Source organism: Metarhizium album (genome assembly GCF_000804445.1).
Source record: "Metarhizium album ARSEF 1941 chromosome Unknown scaffold_10, whole genome shotgun sequence".
NCBI lineage: Eukaryota > Fungi > Ascomycota > Sordariomycetes > Hypocreales > Clavicipitaceae > Metarhizium > Metarhizium album.
This window is the reverse complement of record NW_024467584.1, coordinates 23,639-39,402: the sequence shown is the minus strand read 5'-3', so window position 1 is coordinate 39,402 and position 15,764 is coordinate 23,639. Positions and strand designations below refer to the sequence as shown.

Genomic DNA, 15,764 nt, shown 5'->3' with positions numbered 1-15,764 from the left:
AGGCCGTGAACTGTTTCATATATATATATATATATGTAGGCCTTTTCGGCTGGAATCTGTTCTTGACCCTACATCAGCGTTTCCACCAACACCGTTACTAGCTGCAAGCCTGTCTGCACAGGGAAGCAACCGAAAACAAGGCCAGAACACGATCGTCGGGCCGAAATGAAGTCTGCGGTCGTCTTTGGTTTCGTCACCTTTGGTGCACTGGTGACCACTCAAGCCGTCCAGTCAAAGCCATTCAATTTGGTCCTACAGTCCGACAAGGAGGATCTCAACGGCCGTGCCTTGGCTACGTGTCACACGGGCGCCGCTGTTGAATCAATTTGCGTGCTCCAGGACAGAAGAGCCGTTTTCCACCTCAACACCACCCAAGGTGGCCAGGCCGGCCCCGGCGGTATTCCCGGTATTCTGACTTGGACTTTGCCAACCCGTATGTATCATCTGACGGGCCAGCCTGCTGCGCAAAGGTATCAACTCGCTGACGAGCACGTTCTGTAGAGCCACCGACCCCTTCCAGCATGTCCTTCTACACGGATCCGTCTACCAATGTCGCCCTTCCCCTATTCTATCCTGGAGCCAGCAACGTTCGGTACGTCGGCTTCGATGACGACAACCTCATGAACATTGTCAGCTACCTCGACGATACGAAATCACCACCCGACGGCCAGACACCGCACGTTCTAAAGCGATGGTACGTTTGCACCACGTACAACATGGGCTACACCTACCAGACTCTTACCTGGGTCTTGGGCAACGCAAATCCACAGAATCCCAGCTGTGCAAGTGTCAATGTCAAGAGAAAGTTTGTTTAGGGCCCGGCCTAGGCGACGAGGATAGAACTTAGCTGCCGTAGCTCACAGTAACGCTCGAATCATGATGTAATCGAATTCATCGCGCCATCTGACAGCCGCTCAAGTACCCACGCAGACAACTCGTCGCTCGCCGAGCGTGCCGCTGGCTATCAACATGCGGCACCAACTGCACTGCATACAACGAATTTACTGATGTCATATCCGAGACCCTGACTCTTACAATCGTTAGTAATTATACACTTGGTGCCTCTCTCTCTTCATTACATATCCGTTCCTTGATCCTGTCGGCCTTTTTCCTCCGTGGCACAGTGGGCGAGCTCGGTTTGGGCATGTTTCAGGATTTCCCATTCCATCGCTGAATACGCTCACAACCTCGGCAGTTGCACATGGAGGCGGAAAAGGCGACGCAGGACACTGTCTGTCATGAAACGTGGCGAGTTATTAAGGCACTTTGTTCCTGAACCAGGCCGTTCTCCATGGGGGCCGTCGATGCTAGTCCTTTGCCTCGTACAATGCCACCGGCACGCCCTGTCCCGGACACCCAACCAGCTCGGCCTTGTGGAACTGAGCATTCCAATCGCCGCGGTACTCTACACGGTCATACTTTTGTAAAAGACGCACCACTGCTCGCGGGAGTCAGAACCGTGTCCAAAATTTGCCTGCAACGGGTAGCTCACGTGTGAAGGCCATTTCAGTGACGGCAAAGTTTTGGCCAATGCAGATTCTTGGACCACCGTTGAAGGGCACATACTGCCATGGCTTCGGCGTCCAGTGCTCCCAGCGGTCAGGACTGAAGATTGCAGGGTCGGCGAAGGAGTCCGAAACGGACGGGTAGAGATCAGGTCGACGCTGCATGGCCATGGTGCTGTAAATCACAATGTCGTTTGTCGACGTCGCGATTTCCGAGCGGCCCTCTGGCGTGGGCAGAGTAGAGTCCTCGACTGGTCACGGATGGTCAGTGCCTGCTGCCAGCAAAACGTGAATACTGCATGGTATGGCGGTGCGAGTGGACATACGACAACCGCGGATGTTATAAGGGACCGCAGGGTACAGCCGCAGAGTCTCGTTGATTGTGTGAGTCAGGTACATCAGGTTTTTGAGGTCCTCGTATGAGGGAGCCCGAGTTGGTCCCACGCGCTCTAGTACTTGTTTCCGAAGCTTCTGCCACACCTCGGGGTGATTGGCAAGTTCGTAAATGGCCCAGGAGAGCGTTGCTGCAGTCGTGTCTCGGCCGGCAATCAGGACGGCAAAGACCTGGTCCCGGATCACTTGAGGGTCTCGCGAAAACAAGGCAATGTTGTGAAGAAAGGTGAAGCCTTTGTCTGACTTTGACAGGTGTTCCAGCTCTTCAATGGAAAGCCGCAATGTCGACTCGATATACGGCGTGATGAATCGCTCAATGACTTTGATTCCGTCATAGTATTGGCGCAGTGGTAGTACGTGGCGGAATGAGCTGCGCACGAGTGGTAGTTAGCACAAGGGACGGATGACTCGTGACTCTGCCAACATCAATGGTGTGCTGGTAGGAAAGCTTGCTTCATGCCACCTACTACAAGATAACTCGAATCATCTGCATGCGCTGGACATTGGTGAACGCTCGGCTAAATTCACCGTTGGGGTGGTCCAATGCACCAACACTCTGCCCCAAGAGGAAGTCGGTTGAAGCATCCAGCGTCATCCTGTAAAACAAGTCGCAGATATCAACGGTGCTTCCGGAGGGCGGAAGCTTGGAAATGAACACGTCGGTCCAACGGGAGAAAATCTCAATATCCCGGACGCGCTCTCTCTTGAACATGGGCCTGATGAGAGCGCGGCTCTTCTGCCACAGCTGTCCGTCGGTCGTGAAAATCGAGTCTCCGAGAAACGGGCTGGCCGCAGAGTGAACCAGTCGGCCCTTTCCGTAATGGGTAAATTTACTCGTCAGGACGGTTTTGATGTGTTCTGGATCCCGAGTAACGATGACGCGCCGGCGCCCGAGTTGTAGCTCAACGACATTCGGGCATTTAGGATCCTGCTTGCTGAAGATGGAATCGAAGTGCTCCAGCATGCGATTGTTTGCCTGCATATATGCTGTCCTGGCAAGAAAGAACAATACTGCGAGAAACGTGAGCGTGCGTGGGCATAGGCGCAAGTCTGGTGCTTGCCGTTACCTGCAAAGGGGTTGCTGTGCAAGATTGGCGCCCTGACGCCAGAACTCTTGCGCAGCCGAATTGGCATATAAATCAACTGGAAAATCCATAGTGCCACGAGAAGTCTCGGTAGCGCAAGCACGGCAGTCAGTGGGCTAACTGTAACCTTGAGCATCGTTATTGCGAGCAACTTGCTGCGATCAAGTAGTTTGTGCCGCGTTTCCAGTCAGCGCCGCGCGTTTGGAGACCCGAAGCCTTGCCCCCGAGCAAATCCACTCGGGTGCTGGTAGACCTGTATAAGTCATACACAGGCTTGGGAGTCGGGACAAGGTCGAGAAGGGAAGAGGGGGCAAATGGAAACGAAGGAGCTACAGCGGGAGATCGGACAAAGTAGCTGCTCCTGGCAGCTCTAATTGACCATCGGATCACTACTCCGTCCAATGACTCGAAAGGAATTTCCAGCATTTGATGGACCGGGCGGAGACAAAGTCGACAGATGTGTGCCATGTCGCGTGGCCAAGTCCGGACCTGCGGAGGAACTTGAAGACACGAGCCATGTTTGAAAGCGTCTCAAAAGACCCCACCACCACAATCTTTGACCACTGGATTCAATCTACCTGACGAACATGTTTGCTTCGAAATGGTCAAGTGATGATGAAGGGCAGGAGGCGGAGCCGAGGCGTGCCATTCTCCTCTCGGGGCAAAAGCCCAGCGTTCAGACGGTTAGGGCTAGTTGGTTGGAAAGTTATCCGTCAAGCCATTCTTCCTGAAAGGCGGCCAAAGTCAAATACAATGTAACATGTAATGACCTGTATCCCGGCTATTCACTTGGCCACATGCACGTTGGGAAGTTGCCGCGAAACAAAGAGCCGCACGTGTGACGTGATTCTGAACATCCCTAAGAAAACGCAACTACGGATTCAGCAAGAGGATGGCGGCATCTGCCGCCTGGCTTTTTACCAAAGCTGAGTTTATTTTTGCCTATTCCAGGACAGAGAAGGAAGACAACGAGCGGCCCTGCACTCGAACAAATAATCATTTCGTACGTTGCATGACTAACGGAGTCGACTGTTTCCTGATTTCTTTGTTGTATTTTCACAAAATAGATACCCCAATACATGCAACACTGCATCAGATTCAATTATTCAAAGATTATCATGAGGGCATAGAGACGTCCGTGACTTGGACCAGTTCACAAAACCAGATTCTGTGGTCCACTTTTCCCCCGGCATCCATACTCATGTGCACGTTGGTGGTGTGCTAGCAGGCTTATTTCGCTTCAACTTCCAGAGTTGCTAGATTCTGAAGCACAAGACGACGGGCCTTCTCGTCATCTCCCCCTGTTCGATGCTTTGCCTCGGCCAGCGTTCTCTGGAACTTCTTGTTCGTGGAGTGAAGGCGATCAAGCAGCCCCAAGGGGCCGAAGTTTTCGTCAAAGGCAAAGTGGTGAAAGTCATGCTGCAGGTTAGGGTGCAGCCAGGGAATGTTGTATCCTGAGTGGGCGCAAATGGTCCCAAACTCGAGGAATAGAAACGTGAAGACGGCTTGTGACCAATGGTGCCTTACCAGAAGGATACCGATGGTGTTCGGGAGCAGGTTGGAGAAGACGTGCTCCGTTATGGTGCAGTACGTAGATGCGAGGCCCACAGGCGCAGTGAACTCGTGGTGCTGTTTATGGAACAATGGGTAGAGTGTTTTCGAATGAAACAACCGGTGTACGTAGTAAAACCCAACTTCGGTGCACAGGATGTCGAATGCCACGGTCGCAATCGTTTCCAGTTTGCCCGGCAACGCCGACGAGCTCACAGGCTTCAGGGGGGCGACGTAGGTGTTGGCAAGAGCCAAAGGCCCTGCAACCAGCAACTGGTTTCTCAGCGAGATGAGGGCAATATTGGCATACTGTCGCAGGTCGACACGAACGAAGGGTTGCGTCTTGTACTTAAACAGCCACGACGGACGGCCGGTTAGATCGGGTATCGCAAACACGGCTCCCCAAACCCAGAAGAAGACGGAGGTGATGAGAAAGGTCCCCCAAAAATTAATGTTCCATTCGCCGTACTTGGTTTCGAGGGCGTCGTAAAAGTTGCGACCAAACTCTGAGGCATTGAAGGCAACGAAGCCGCACACTAGGACGATGTCCGAGGTGAAGGACAGCAGCTGTCCTTTTTCCAAGGCGGGTGTTGAGTAAAGCCATCTGTTACTGTGTGGGATCGGCTTGCCGGAAAGGTCCTTTGGTACAAATCGCTTGGAGCTTCGCGAGATTGCGGCCTGGTCCGTCGTCTCATACTGCGTGGTTGTGCTTTGGGCCATCTCAGAGAACTGACTGCCTTTGTGTCGCTTCGTGACGGTAGTTGGGCAATGGACAATACAATAGACGCCTTGCTGAAGTAAAAACGAAAGGGGTTGAGGGAGGTCTCGAGGTACGCGGGCGACACAGACAGGATATGGCGACTAGATGGATTTCCGCAACCCCCATTCGCCACTTCGTAGGACACTGACGCAGTGGGGATCTGGGGCTCGGGACCGGTCCGCTTGTTAGGATTCGTGCCTCGGCACGGCCTTGGCCACCTTTGTAGCGCGACTAATATGCAACAAGCAGGTTTTTCGAATCCAGTCTCAAGGCCAATATCACAAGACGGCAAGTGCGGTTTCATACTGCCAAACTGGTAGTCGAGCCCCCCCAACAGACCTGGTTGAGGTGAGGTGAGTTGATATCGCCACCTTGTCTTTTGCTTTCTGTTGGAGTCATTTTTGCCTTTTCGCAGTCCAGAGACACTTTCCATTAAGGAAAGGGACAGTAGAGGTTGTGCCCATTGCTTGCCTTGCGCTCTTCAGCTCTTGTTTCTCACCTCGTTTTTCTTGAGTTGTCGTGGGAATGCGGACCGGTTTCATCATGTACACGTCATTTTTCAGGTCACAACAACGCCACCATCATTTTGGGTTGAATTTCCAAGTATACAAGTCGAGTGGAGCTTGGAAGCCAACTGCGACTGTGCTAACAACGACTATCTTGCGGCACTAGTTGGGCAAACTTAAAAAGACTGTCTGAGGCACAATATTTATAAGTTTCATGCTTATAGGACGGCGACCATCAACAAGGTATTTAGTTTTGTCTCCCAGAATCAACTGCCACGCCTGCCAAAAACAACTGGAGCCTATCCCTCGTCAGCCCAGCCTGAAGCCCACACCAGCACGAAGCTTCGCTTAGAGGTTGAGGTTAGTACATGCGAGGTTAAGGAGACCCTTGATACTATTATTAGTAAGGCGCCACGACACAGCAGGTCTAGTTGACTAGTCTTACGTTCTGGTCGCCAGTGCAGCAAGCAACCTGGTTACTGCAAGCCGTGCTAATAGGAACTGTAATAGCTATATGTCATTAGTTGACAAGCCAATCATGCGGCAAAACGTCTGCTCACCAAGAACACTAAGATCAATAGGACTGCAGTTTCCTCCCAGGAGTCCATCCAGCAAGGTACCAGCGCTATTTCCCTTGTTGCAGCAAGAAATTTGCTGGTGGTTACCGCACTGCGCAGCGGCATCACCGAGGGTTCGAACATGCAACCCCACGTATCCGTCGGGTTGGTGGTCGTAGGGAGCAGGAAGTGCAGTCGCAGTGACTAGAGCAGAAGCAGAAATGAAAATTTTAAACAAGGCCATTGTGGTGGAATGCGGATGAGGATGAAGCACAGAGGTAGTCAGATTAGACATGTACTAGAACCTTGGAGACCTTGTGTAAGAACTGAACGGCTGCCAGCTTACGCGTTGGGACCAAGAAGATTATATATCAGAAATCGGACAGCCTCGGTTATGACGCGACTCAGGTGAGGGAATCGCTCGACGTGGCGTACATTTTCACCCCGATTGGGACTTCCACTTGCAAGGCAACCAACTTGCGGCATACAGTAAGACATTATTTTTTCAGGCTCACGTAATTAAAAAAAAAAAAAAAAGGTAACCTCCTAATATCAAAGTCTACCTAGTCGTAACAAGTAATTGTGACGGCCAGGGTTCGCAAGGGTTAGGTTGGTGAGGTTTAAGCGGCTGGGCGTGGTGTTGGAGATCGGCAAGAGACTTTAGCCAAGCGATCTTTGCTTCACACCACGTTCGAGTGAAGTCTCCCCAGTGGCCACGGCCCGGCAAAATCGGCACTGTTGTTCAGCCCGGCTCGAGTCTCCGTCTTTCCACGTATTTAATATGTATCCGAAACACTGCGCACCTGGAAAAGAAGCGGACAGTGCCGAGTAATCCCAAGTGCTACTCGACAGGGCAGCGATGACAACAGCAGCAGCAGCAGCAAATAGCCCAATATGCCATCTGTATTTTTACGTGGCCAGAGACCTTGGGGTTCTTCGACACTGTCACTGAGTCTGGGACATGTCAGGCGGCAAATCACAGGGATTCCAGGCGATGTAACTTTGGCTTGGGGCTTACAAAACAAGGCCTATCGAATCACTTGGCGAAATCTAACAAGGTTATATGATGATACAAAAAGAGGTTACAGAACGAGGATGATATGGACATCCTCATGCCAGCCATGAGTCTATGACGTTCACATGATTAATAAGTCTCTCCCGTTTTCGACGTGCTTTGATATGTATGGATGCCGCATCATATCAGTCATGGGACCATAACTCTACGGAGTAGTGCCTGGTATAAAAGAAAGAAAAATGGGAGAGAGAGAGGGGGTGGGGGCTGGCAAGGGTAGAGGACGACCCAGAGACATTACAGACGTTGTGTTGCTCGGCTCTCTAGTGGCGATTTGCGCCAGCGGGATACGTCGGTCATGATGTTGATCACGAAGCTCACTAGAAATTTAGGAGCATCTATTTAGTAGATTGAAAAGTCCCAGTGCAAGGGCGAGAGCGACAGTGAGTTTCAAAGCCGCCGGTCAAGATCGCAACACATGGGAGCAATGTCATTGGTGACAGAGATGAGTCTCTTGCGCCGGAACGCCTGGCAGCCCGGGTTACGGACCAACTCCTAGCATGCTCGGAGATGCGGACCACCCCAGTCTCACGAGTTGCTATTAGTCGATAGTTGGTTTGACAGCATAGCAAGTTAATAAGACAGGTGGGCAGCGTTTAGGCCAGTGAGGGCCAATATGGTTTCTTTTGCACAGCTCAATCCAATGCTGGGCCTGGGCTGGGGCGGCCGGCACAGCGTCCTGGCCGCCGAACAAAACACACATGCGCTGACGGGGAAAAAGAGTTTTTTACCACACCCCCTCACCTCCAAAAGAGAAGTGATACGGAATGCTACACGTTACATAGCATAGCGTTAGCACGCCTGATGCTCCGACCGGAGCGGGGAATCACACCCACCAAAGGCGATTACACACACACACTACACACATGGGCATCTCCTTGTATTAATGTATAGCCCCCCGTCGGTGGGGAAACTTCGGATGGATGAAACAGGGACCTTCGAGACCGGATGGCACTGGTGAATCGCGTCTTGTGGTCCAAGCCTACGGTCGCACATTAGCTCGCATCCGCAAACGCTGCCACTACGATTTTCCTGATTTGCAGCGCTGCACACGTCTTTGCAATTATGGTCAATTGCTGCGTATGTCTTGCATTATTGTTGACTCTAATATTGCATAAGATACTTATTTAAACTTATCTACTTCTATTTCTTGTTAAATTAATTCTAAACTAGTTTATACTGCCTAAAAAAAAATATCTTGTGGATACAAGTCATTGCCGTAATACTAGCAATACTTAAACTTAGGGGAGCAACTTGCCGACAAGCTTGTCCCTAAGTTAAAATAATTATAGTGTAAAGTTCAATTTATATATTAAGGTAAGAGGAATTTTTTAATGTGACCCTACACTTTTAAAAATCTAAAATTCAGAAAATCCAAAAATCGTAGTGGCAGCGTTTGCGGATGCGAGCTAATGTGCGACCGTACCAAGCCCTCTCATCACCATCGTGATCCAGCGCTTGTCACACCATTCACGTTGGCCAGGTCCTCAACGGCAGGCGGATGGCGGCGAAATAAGCAAAAGCGAGGGCAGATTTTGTGCAAAATTTTTGGCAAGGAGTGCCAGAATCGATTCAGAGAGGGTTCAAAATTGTTGGTGAAGCCTCTCGAGCCTAGTTATATAGGCTTGTGCCGAGTGGTTCCCACACTACACAAGCAGACTCCTGCGAGGTGAGTGACGAACTTTATGGATGCTCTCTCGGGTGGCAGTGGCACGTGGCCACAAAATGCTGCTAGACTCGGCTGAATCAAGTCTTAAAAAGCGCTGGCACGAGGAAGCCAGCGTTCCATGGCCCGTGGCGTTCCATGGCTGAGGTCGGGGAGCCCCGTAGGCCAAAAGTCTTTGCGCCTGCATCGTCCGGCCTTGAGGGATGTTCCTAAGGATGGTGACAGCTAGGCTGCTTATATGTAGTTATCACGCAGGCTGGCAGAGTGTCGTGTCGGAGAGGGGCAATCAACTGACGCGCAATAGCGACTGCTATGTTTGGCCGAGAAGCTGCCTGCCCGGTGTGCTTTGATGAATTCATGGCGGCGTCGAGTGGTCAAACTACTGACACGCCAGACCAGCATCGCACTTATAACTACATATCTATATACTAACAACTTGTCGACGGCCGAGGGCCGGCTAGGCCCTGCACATCAGGTCGTCGGGCTTGACAATGACCCAGTTCTCTTGGGCCCAGACAGGCAGACCCTCGCGTTTCTGGTCGGCCGCAAAGCGCGTCCTCATGTCGTTGAGCTGCTCCATGTACTCGTCCTTGCGGTTCACCCATAGGTGAATGCCACCACGGCCCACGTCGACTCCCTGGAACAGCATGGGGCCGTCACTATCGGGAGTATCGCCGCCAACCAGGATGGGACGCTTCCAGGGGTCAATGTAGGCCAAGATGGCCGCCCACTTGCCCTCTTTCCAGGTGGCCGGAGCCCAGAGGAAAGGGGTCATGACCAGGTCCATGTTGTCCCGCTCGTTGTAGTGGCCCTCCTTGATCTGCTTCCGCGCAGAGGTGACGCTTCCGCTCTTGGGATCCTTCATGAGGAGAGTGACGCCAATGACGTTCTGGGGCTTCACGTTGTATCCGTACTTGGGGTCCGAGGCCACCATGCGCACGAGTTCTTCGGAAGCAGCACTGACGACGTAGACGTCGATGCCGTTGTGCATGAGCTTTTGGTACAGCTCGACCTGGCCGCAGAAGACGGTGGGCGGGCTCACGGTAGAGTTGGTCAGGACACCATGCTCATAGTACTGCACGTCAATGGCGTTGTCGAGGGCCATGAGCTCGTCCACGTAGACTTTGAGCTGGCGCAACGGCACGTCACTAAACACCTGGGCGGCAAAAGCGTAGCAGACGGTGTCGTCGATTGCACACAGGCGCTGGTAGTAGCTGTAGAGGCTCTCATTGTGGGACGCGGTGTCGTTGAAGGGAATGATTCTCAGCGAAGGATCAAGCGCCTCGCGCGACAGGACGCCCTTGGCTTCGAGGAAGGCTAGCAGGGACTCCTCGAGATCGCCGCGGTAACTGGTGTTGTCCATGTCAAAGACGGCGTAGCGACCCTTGTGGGCATTGCGCGCGATCATGGCATCGAGTGCCCCGGCAGCGCTGGGCGGCCAATGGGCCAGCTGAGGGTCGGCGGAAGGGTTGCTGACGTTGCAGGCCGGCTTGGCGTCGACGAAGCCGACAATGGCAGCGAGGCCAAAAGCTGCGCACATGCAGGCGTTTCTGATCATGGTGGCGATGGCTGGCTGGTAGGTGGCTGCTCCGACGAGGTGCAACTCTCACGACGTTGGACAGGTCGTCTCTGACGACGTGCAATGTTTTGGCTCAATGGTACCAGGGGGCTTGAGAGCATGTGCAGTCCATGGGACGGGAGCAGTGCCGAGCTGTTTAAATATCGCGAGCGCATGCGCATGGGAGTACTCCGTACATGTATCATGTATCATGGGCATGTCGGCGACTCGGCGTCGACCAAACTACGCGGCAAAATAGCAACTAGCAACGCACGTCCACCACGGCCGACATGGATGCACGCAGCACGATGATGAGCAAGGCGGAGTCAATCCAGTAGTCGGCCGGGCAATGGAGAAGGCCCTGTCTCTTGGTTCGGGCCAATTTGAAGCTGCTCGCAGCGCGCAAACAGCAAATACCGCTCAGCCTGCGAATCGTGTTGGAGGAGGCGCAGAGCCCGAAGGGTGGGTGGGGGAGCCGCGGGCAGGCAGGCATTGCCGGTGAACAAGCTCGTCTCCGGCACTGCCGCATAGCTTCGGCCGTTTCTGGGCGATGCGTGCTGTCGGTGTGAGTGGCGGATGGGTAGGTGTAGCCGAGATGCGCGTCCATTACGGAGTAAACTCGCGCAGTTTTCCACCAGTTCCGGCTGTACGGACGGAGGAGGCTGGACGGCGTGCCGGGGTTGGGCAGAGCGCACTTGACTAGTCGAGTACGGAGTAATGCTAAGTAGTAACCCCAAGCGGCCTACGACAATTACGCAGCCAAAACTGCCAGGTCAAGCTCTGATCAACACGCACTACTCCGTACAATCTCGTGACTTGATCCGCACCCTTGGGCTTGGATGTGCCGACGACATGACCAACCCCCGTGTCCTCGGCCTTGGGTTTCCCAACAACCCCGACTCATCCACACATGCCCGGTGCCATGAAACGACTTCCTAGGCAGCCGGGTGAGCGTTCTTTCCGCTAGCGTAGGCGCCGACAATGTCCACGGCCAAGCCTGTCCGTGACCGCATCGTTTCCGACCATGCCCAACCACCCCATGGACACCGGACTGCCTCGCCTGGACCCGAGGCCGGCACCAATCTGTAGTTATTCCCTCTCTGTATACGGCGGCGACCCGGGCGTTGACAGCGAGGCCGCCACAGGGGCCACGGCGTCATCCTCACGACCGCACAAGAGTCACGTGCCACGGCCGAGAGCCGGACGGAGGGGAACGGGCGGGATATTCTCTATTAACAGCATCACGATGGCTAGATTCCACGGCAAGTTCATTCACTGTCGTCATCTTGCCAGTGGGTTTCTCCTGCCGACCTGTACGCCGTCCTGGGTCCTGTAGCCACATCTTGCATGCTCGGGGAGGCGGGCCTGGCCGAGTCCAAGTCTCGCATCTGCGTCGTCGCCACACCACCTCACTGGGCGAAATGGAGACGAAGCTTGACCCCATCAGCCGGGCAGTCGGTCAGCGTCAAGCCGTGCTTGACGGGACCCGCGGCCGAGCCGTCGAGGGCGTCGACGCGCTGGAGCACGCGGACAAGAACGTAGGCGATTTCAGTGAGGGCGAACTGCTGTCCAATGCAGATGCGAGGGCCGCCGTTGAAGGGAAGGAAATCCCAACCGGGCTTCCGCGATTCCCAACGCTCCGGCCGGAAAACGTCACAATCCTCCCCCCACAGGTCCTTGCGTCGGTGCATGAGGAAAACCTAGAGACGGAACGTGTGAGGACAGGGGACAGAAATGGGAGACGGGAGACGGAAATGCACGCCCAAGAAGCGCAGCGGGACATGGACTTACAGAGTAGCCCACGTCGGTCCCCTTGGCCACAAAGACGGGAGAGCGGCCGTCCTGGCCTCCACCGACGGGGAGAGTGGTGTCGGTCAAGGCTGTGCGCACGTTCATGGGGACGACGGGATACAATCTCAGGGCCTCGTTGATGCACCACTGCAAGTACTGGCAGCCCTTCATGCGCTCAAACGTGATGTCGCGCGGGCCATGGTAGGGGCCGAACTCGTCGACGACGAGCTGGCGGAGTCTCTTGTAAATGTGCTCGTAGCGCTTCTCTGCCAAGGTGTGGAAGAACCAGCCCAGGAGAGAGGCGGTGGTATCGCGACCGGCCAGCAGGATATTGAGGAGTTGCGACCGCAGCTCCGTGGGGTCCTGGGTCTGCTCGGCAAGCGCATGCAGGAAGACGTAGTGGTCCGATTTCTGCTTCTCGCCGGGGTCGCTCATGGCCTTTTGCACAAAGTAGTCGACGAAGCCGTGGACTCTGTCCACCATTCGACGGAACTCGGGCGTGTGCATCAGCCAGTAGTAGTTGCCCAGCCGCGCGGCCATGGCTAGGATGAATTGCGAGCGATCAAAGGCGTAGGCGAAGCTGTCATCGTCGGCGCCGCTGTTGGTGATGTCGTTTTGCAGATCAATCTGGCTGTTGACGCTCTCTCCGAACAAGAACTCGGTGGCCGAGTCGAGGGTGAGACGGAACAACAGGACCTGGAGATCGACCGTGTCGGTCCAGCCGTCGCTTCCGAGATGACGGTCCAGCACCGCCATCATGTTCTTGACGTGCGCCTCCTCAAGGTCCAAGTCGCTGACCTGGCTGCGGACGAACTGGGGGCGGAGGAGGGCTCGCGAATGTTCCCACTGCTTGCCGTTGGCAGCAAACTAGGCGAGAGTGAGTTGACTGCGGGCCGTGGTCGCGAGGTTTTCCGGTCTTGGGTCCTGCGACGATGGGGGAGAATAAAAAAGATTCACTTACGATGCCGTTGCCGAGAAGCGGTCTGAAATTGTCGGTGCGATTCACCCCCAAGCCAAAATCTTTGAACTTCAACGCCAGCATGGCCTGTATGTTCTGAGGATCCGACGTGAACATCATCTTCTTGAAAAAGGGCATGACCAAGGTTGCTGTGCCGACAGGCCGGCCCTCACGGTCACTGAGCTTCTCGAAGTGCTCCTGCATGAACTGGGGAAACCTCCGTTCCTTGGACGCCTGCGCGCCGCGGTACAGGGCCACGATACCGCTAGGCTCTGTCGTCGGAACTTGAACGGCCGGTTTGCACCCAAGCCTCTGCGCCATGGCTCTGTGACGCCGCCTCGTCTGCACGGTGTTGATGAGCACGACGATGACGGCGGCCCCGAGGGCGATGCCGGCCAGAACAGTTGTTTGCATGGCTGCGAGTTGTGAAGGCGGAATGGTTTTTTTTTTCGGCCAACGGTCTGTCGCGTGTGTACGAGAAACCAAGACCACGAGGGAAGAGCGGCGATGCGACAGCAGGTGGTTCTCTCAATAATGCATGTGTTTGTCGTGCGGACCGTCGGGAGAACAGACGGTCCCAGACTCCCACTCCCAGCATCCACCCCGACGGATGCCTCGGGCGTCTGGCCGCCGGGTTTTTCGGACTTGTCCGCAGGGGCACTTGCTCTACAACCGAGTCTGGTCTGGTCCCCAAGAGTCAAGGCCCCTCGTGGACTCGACGGTGCATTTGGCATTTGTCGGTCGCGGCCCGATGACACCCCGGGAACGGCGGGCGGCGGGGACGGGACAACTTGAGGAATGTCGAGTTACAACCGACTGCGTGGTCAAACTCGGCGATTTGCCAGGTGGCCGGAGCCCGCGCTCTGTCTGTTGTCTGTTGTTTTCATTCATGAATTGCCAGCCAAGTCGTAAAAGTTTATTCATTATTCGTGTCACGGCCATCCACGGCTCTGTGATTGGCGGTTGGCGCAGGTCGAACAGGGCCGTGGCTATGCGACACGAAGCCAGCTGTCTTCTCTTGTCTGACAGAGTGCGAGTAGGGCCATGTGTTCCTCAAAACGTCGGATAGGACTGCGAGTAGACGACTCCAGTGAAACGAGCGCATTTGGTCCATGACAAAAAAATGAAGAACAAATCAAGTGGCGGATACAACAAGCACATCGCTCCCGGCGTAAGCTGGAGCATGATCAATTCGACAGGTCTATTGGCCAAGGTTGATATATATAAACGCTGGGAGATATTGACAACTCCGTGGTGCAAACGCTGAGCTTGATGTACCCTGACAAAACAAAAAAACAGGGGGGCTTACAGATTTCTGGCTTTTCGAAGAGGCTATCATTCAATCAGCATGTCAATTGCCTCATGACCTGTGCTTCTGCTGTCTGAATGGCCAAGGTCGGATCCCAACCGATAGGGGGGGACTTTGGCTTCGTCTATCCACTCAAGTAAGTTACCTTCTCATTAGATGCATCAGACATGCGATTATGCCATGCCACGCCCACATGAAATGTCACTGCGGCAAACCCGCAACGTCATCAGACGATGACGTGCTCCCTCGATGCAGTTCGCCGCACGCCAGCTCTGCATCTTCGAATTGCTTGTAGACCATTTTTGTAATCATGGATAAAGACCAAATTGTGCCTTGAGCTTGTCTGAGCCACAGACACGGCAGCCACTTGAACATGTTCCTTTTTGCCGTGCCGCCCGTCATGGCCGTGGGGAAACCTGCCTTGCATCGTCTGCTCCGTACTTAGCACCCAATGACGTGGACCAATTGACCTACTTCGAAGCCAATCATGACAATGAGCCCCTGAGGGTCTGCTTGCCTCATGTCAAGTAGCAGCAGCGCAGAGCCTATCAGGAGGGTTGGCTTACATGCCTTGACATGGCTGGACGCCACCGAGCTACCATCCCACCACGACGCGGCCGGCGCGTGTCGATTGAAGTGGGTCAGGAAAAGAGACAGAGGAGAGGAGAAGAAGGGTACTGACTGTGCATGCTTGGAAAAGAGAATCTTGTTCACGAGACTGTGGCACATGTTGGCGCTTTGCTAGATGTCAAAGCAGAGTCTTGTATACAAGTTGTGCTGCATCTGCCCCCAGAAGCATCCTCCAAGTCCCCGACTTGGGGACAATGCAACGATACATCATGTGAACCGGCACTTTCGAGGAGAATTCCACTCCTAGTGTGGGCGCATGGTCAGTTGCTATGCAGAACTCATGATCGAACAAGGTTGCACGCAAGACGCACGAGTCTATCAAGATCTAACCCGTCCGGTAAGGTGCTTCACATTCATATTGCGCAATTCAACGTGGCGGGGTTGCACGGCGTTCATCCTAGCAGCACCAGCGCGATGCAAGAA

The 15,764-nt window shown here is 54.1% G+C and overlaps 6 protein-coding genes across 6 annotated transcripts; 1 reads left to right on the top strand and 5 right to left on the bottom strand.

Annotated features, from left to right (window-relative positions):
• Positions 1-165: 165 nt before the first annotated feature.
• MAM_04432 (uncharacterized protein) lies at positions 166-815 on the top strand (the record flags this gene model as incomplete). The annotated part of the gene is made up of 2 exons (XM_040823230.1): positions 166-433; positions 502-815. The coding sequence occupies 2 exons, from the start codon at positions 166-168 to the stop codon at positions 813-815; spliced, it is 582 nt and encodes a 193-aa protein (XP_040678483.1).
• A 492-nt stretch (positions 816-1,307) lies between these two features.
• On the bottom strand, positions 1,308-2,880 carry MAM_04431 (cytochrome P450 alkane hydroxylase; the record flags this gene model as incomplete). The annotated part of the gene is made up of 4 exons (XM_040823229.1): positions 1,308-1,438; positions 1,493-1,756; positions 1,832-2,268; positions 2,366-2,880. The coding sequence occupies 4 exons, from the start codon at positions 2,878-2,880 to the stop codon at positions 1,308-1,310; spliced, it is 1,347 nt and encodes a 448-aa protein (XP_040678482.1).
• A 1,333-nt stretch (positions 2,881-4,213) lies between these two features.
• MAM_04430 (C-4 methylsterol oxidase) lies at positions 4,214-5,254 on the bottom strand (the record flags this gene model as incomplete). Its single annotated transcript, XM_040823228.1, has 1 exon — positions 4,214-5,254. The coding sequence occupies one exon, from the start codon at positions 5,252-5,254 to the stop codon at positions 4,214-4,216; it is 1,041 nt and encodes a 346-aa protein (XP_040678481.1).
• An 894-nt stretch (positions 5,255-6,148) lies between these two features.
• Positions 6,149-6,601, bottom strand: MAM_04429 (hydrophobin; the record flags this gene model as incomplete). The annotated part of the gene is made up of 3 exons (XM_040823227.1): positions 6,149-6,187; positions 6,246-6,310; positions 6,361-6,601. The coding sequence occupies 3 exons, from the start codon at positions 6,599-6,601 to the stop codon at positions 6,149-6,151; spliced, it is 345 nt and encodes a 114-aa protein (XP_040678480.1).
• Positions 6,602-9,552: 2,951 nt separating this feature from the next.
• On the bottom strand, positions 9,553-10,653 carry MAM_04428 (phosphorylcholine phosphatase; the record flags this gene model as incomplete). The annotated part of the gene is made up of 1 exon (XM_040823226.1): positions 9,553-10,653. The coding sequence occupies one exon, from the start codon at positions 10,651-10,653 to the stop codon at positions 9,553-9,555; it is 1,101 nt and encodes a 366-aa protein (XP_040678479.1).
• Positions 10,654-12,062: 1,409 nt separating this feature from the next.
• On the bottom strand, positions 12,063-13,816 carry MAM_04427 (cytochrome P450 52A12; the record flags this gene model as incomplete). The annotated part of the gene is made up of 3 exons (XM_040823225.1): positions 12,063-12,353; positions 12,445-13,311; positions 13,406-13,816. The coding sequence occupies 3 exons, from the start codon at positions 13,814-13,816 to the stop codon at positions 12,063-12,065; spliced, it is 1,569 nt and encodes a 522-aa protein (XP_040678478.1).
• Positions 13,817-15,764: the final 1,948 nt, after the last annotated feature.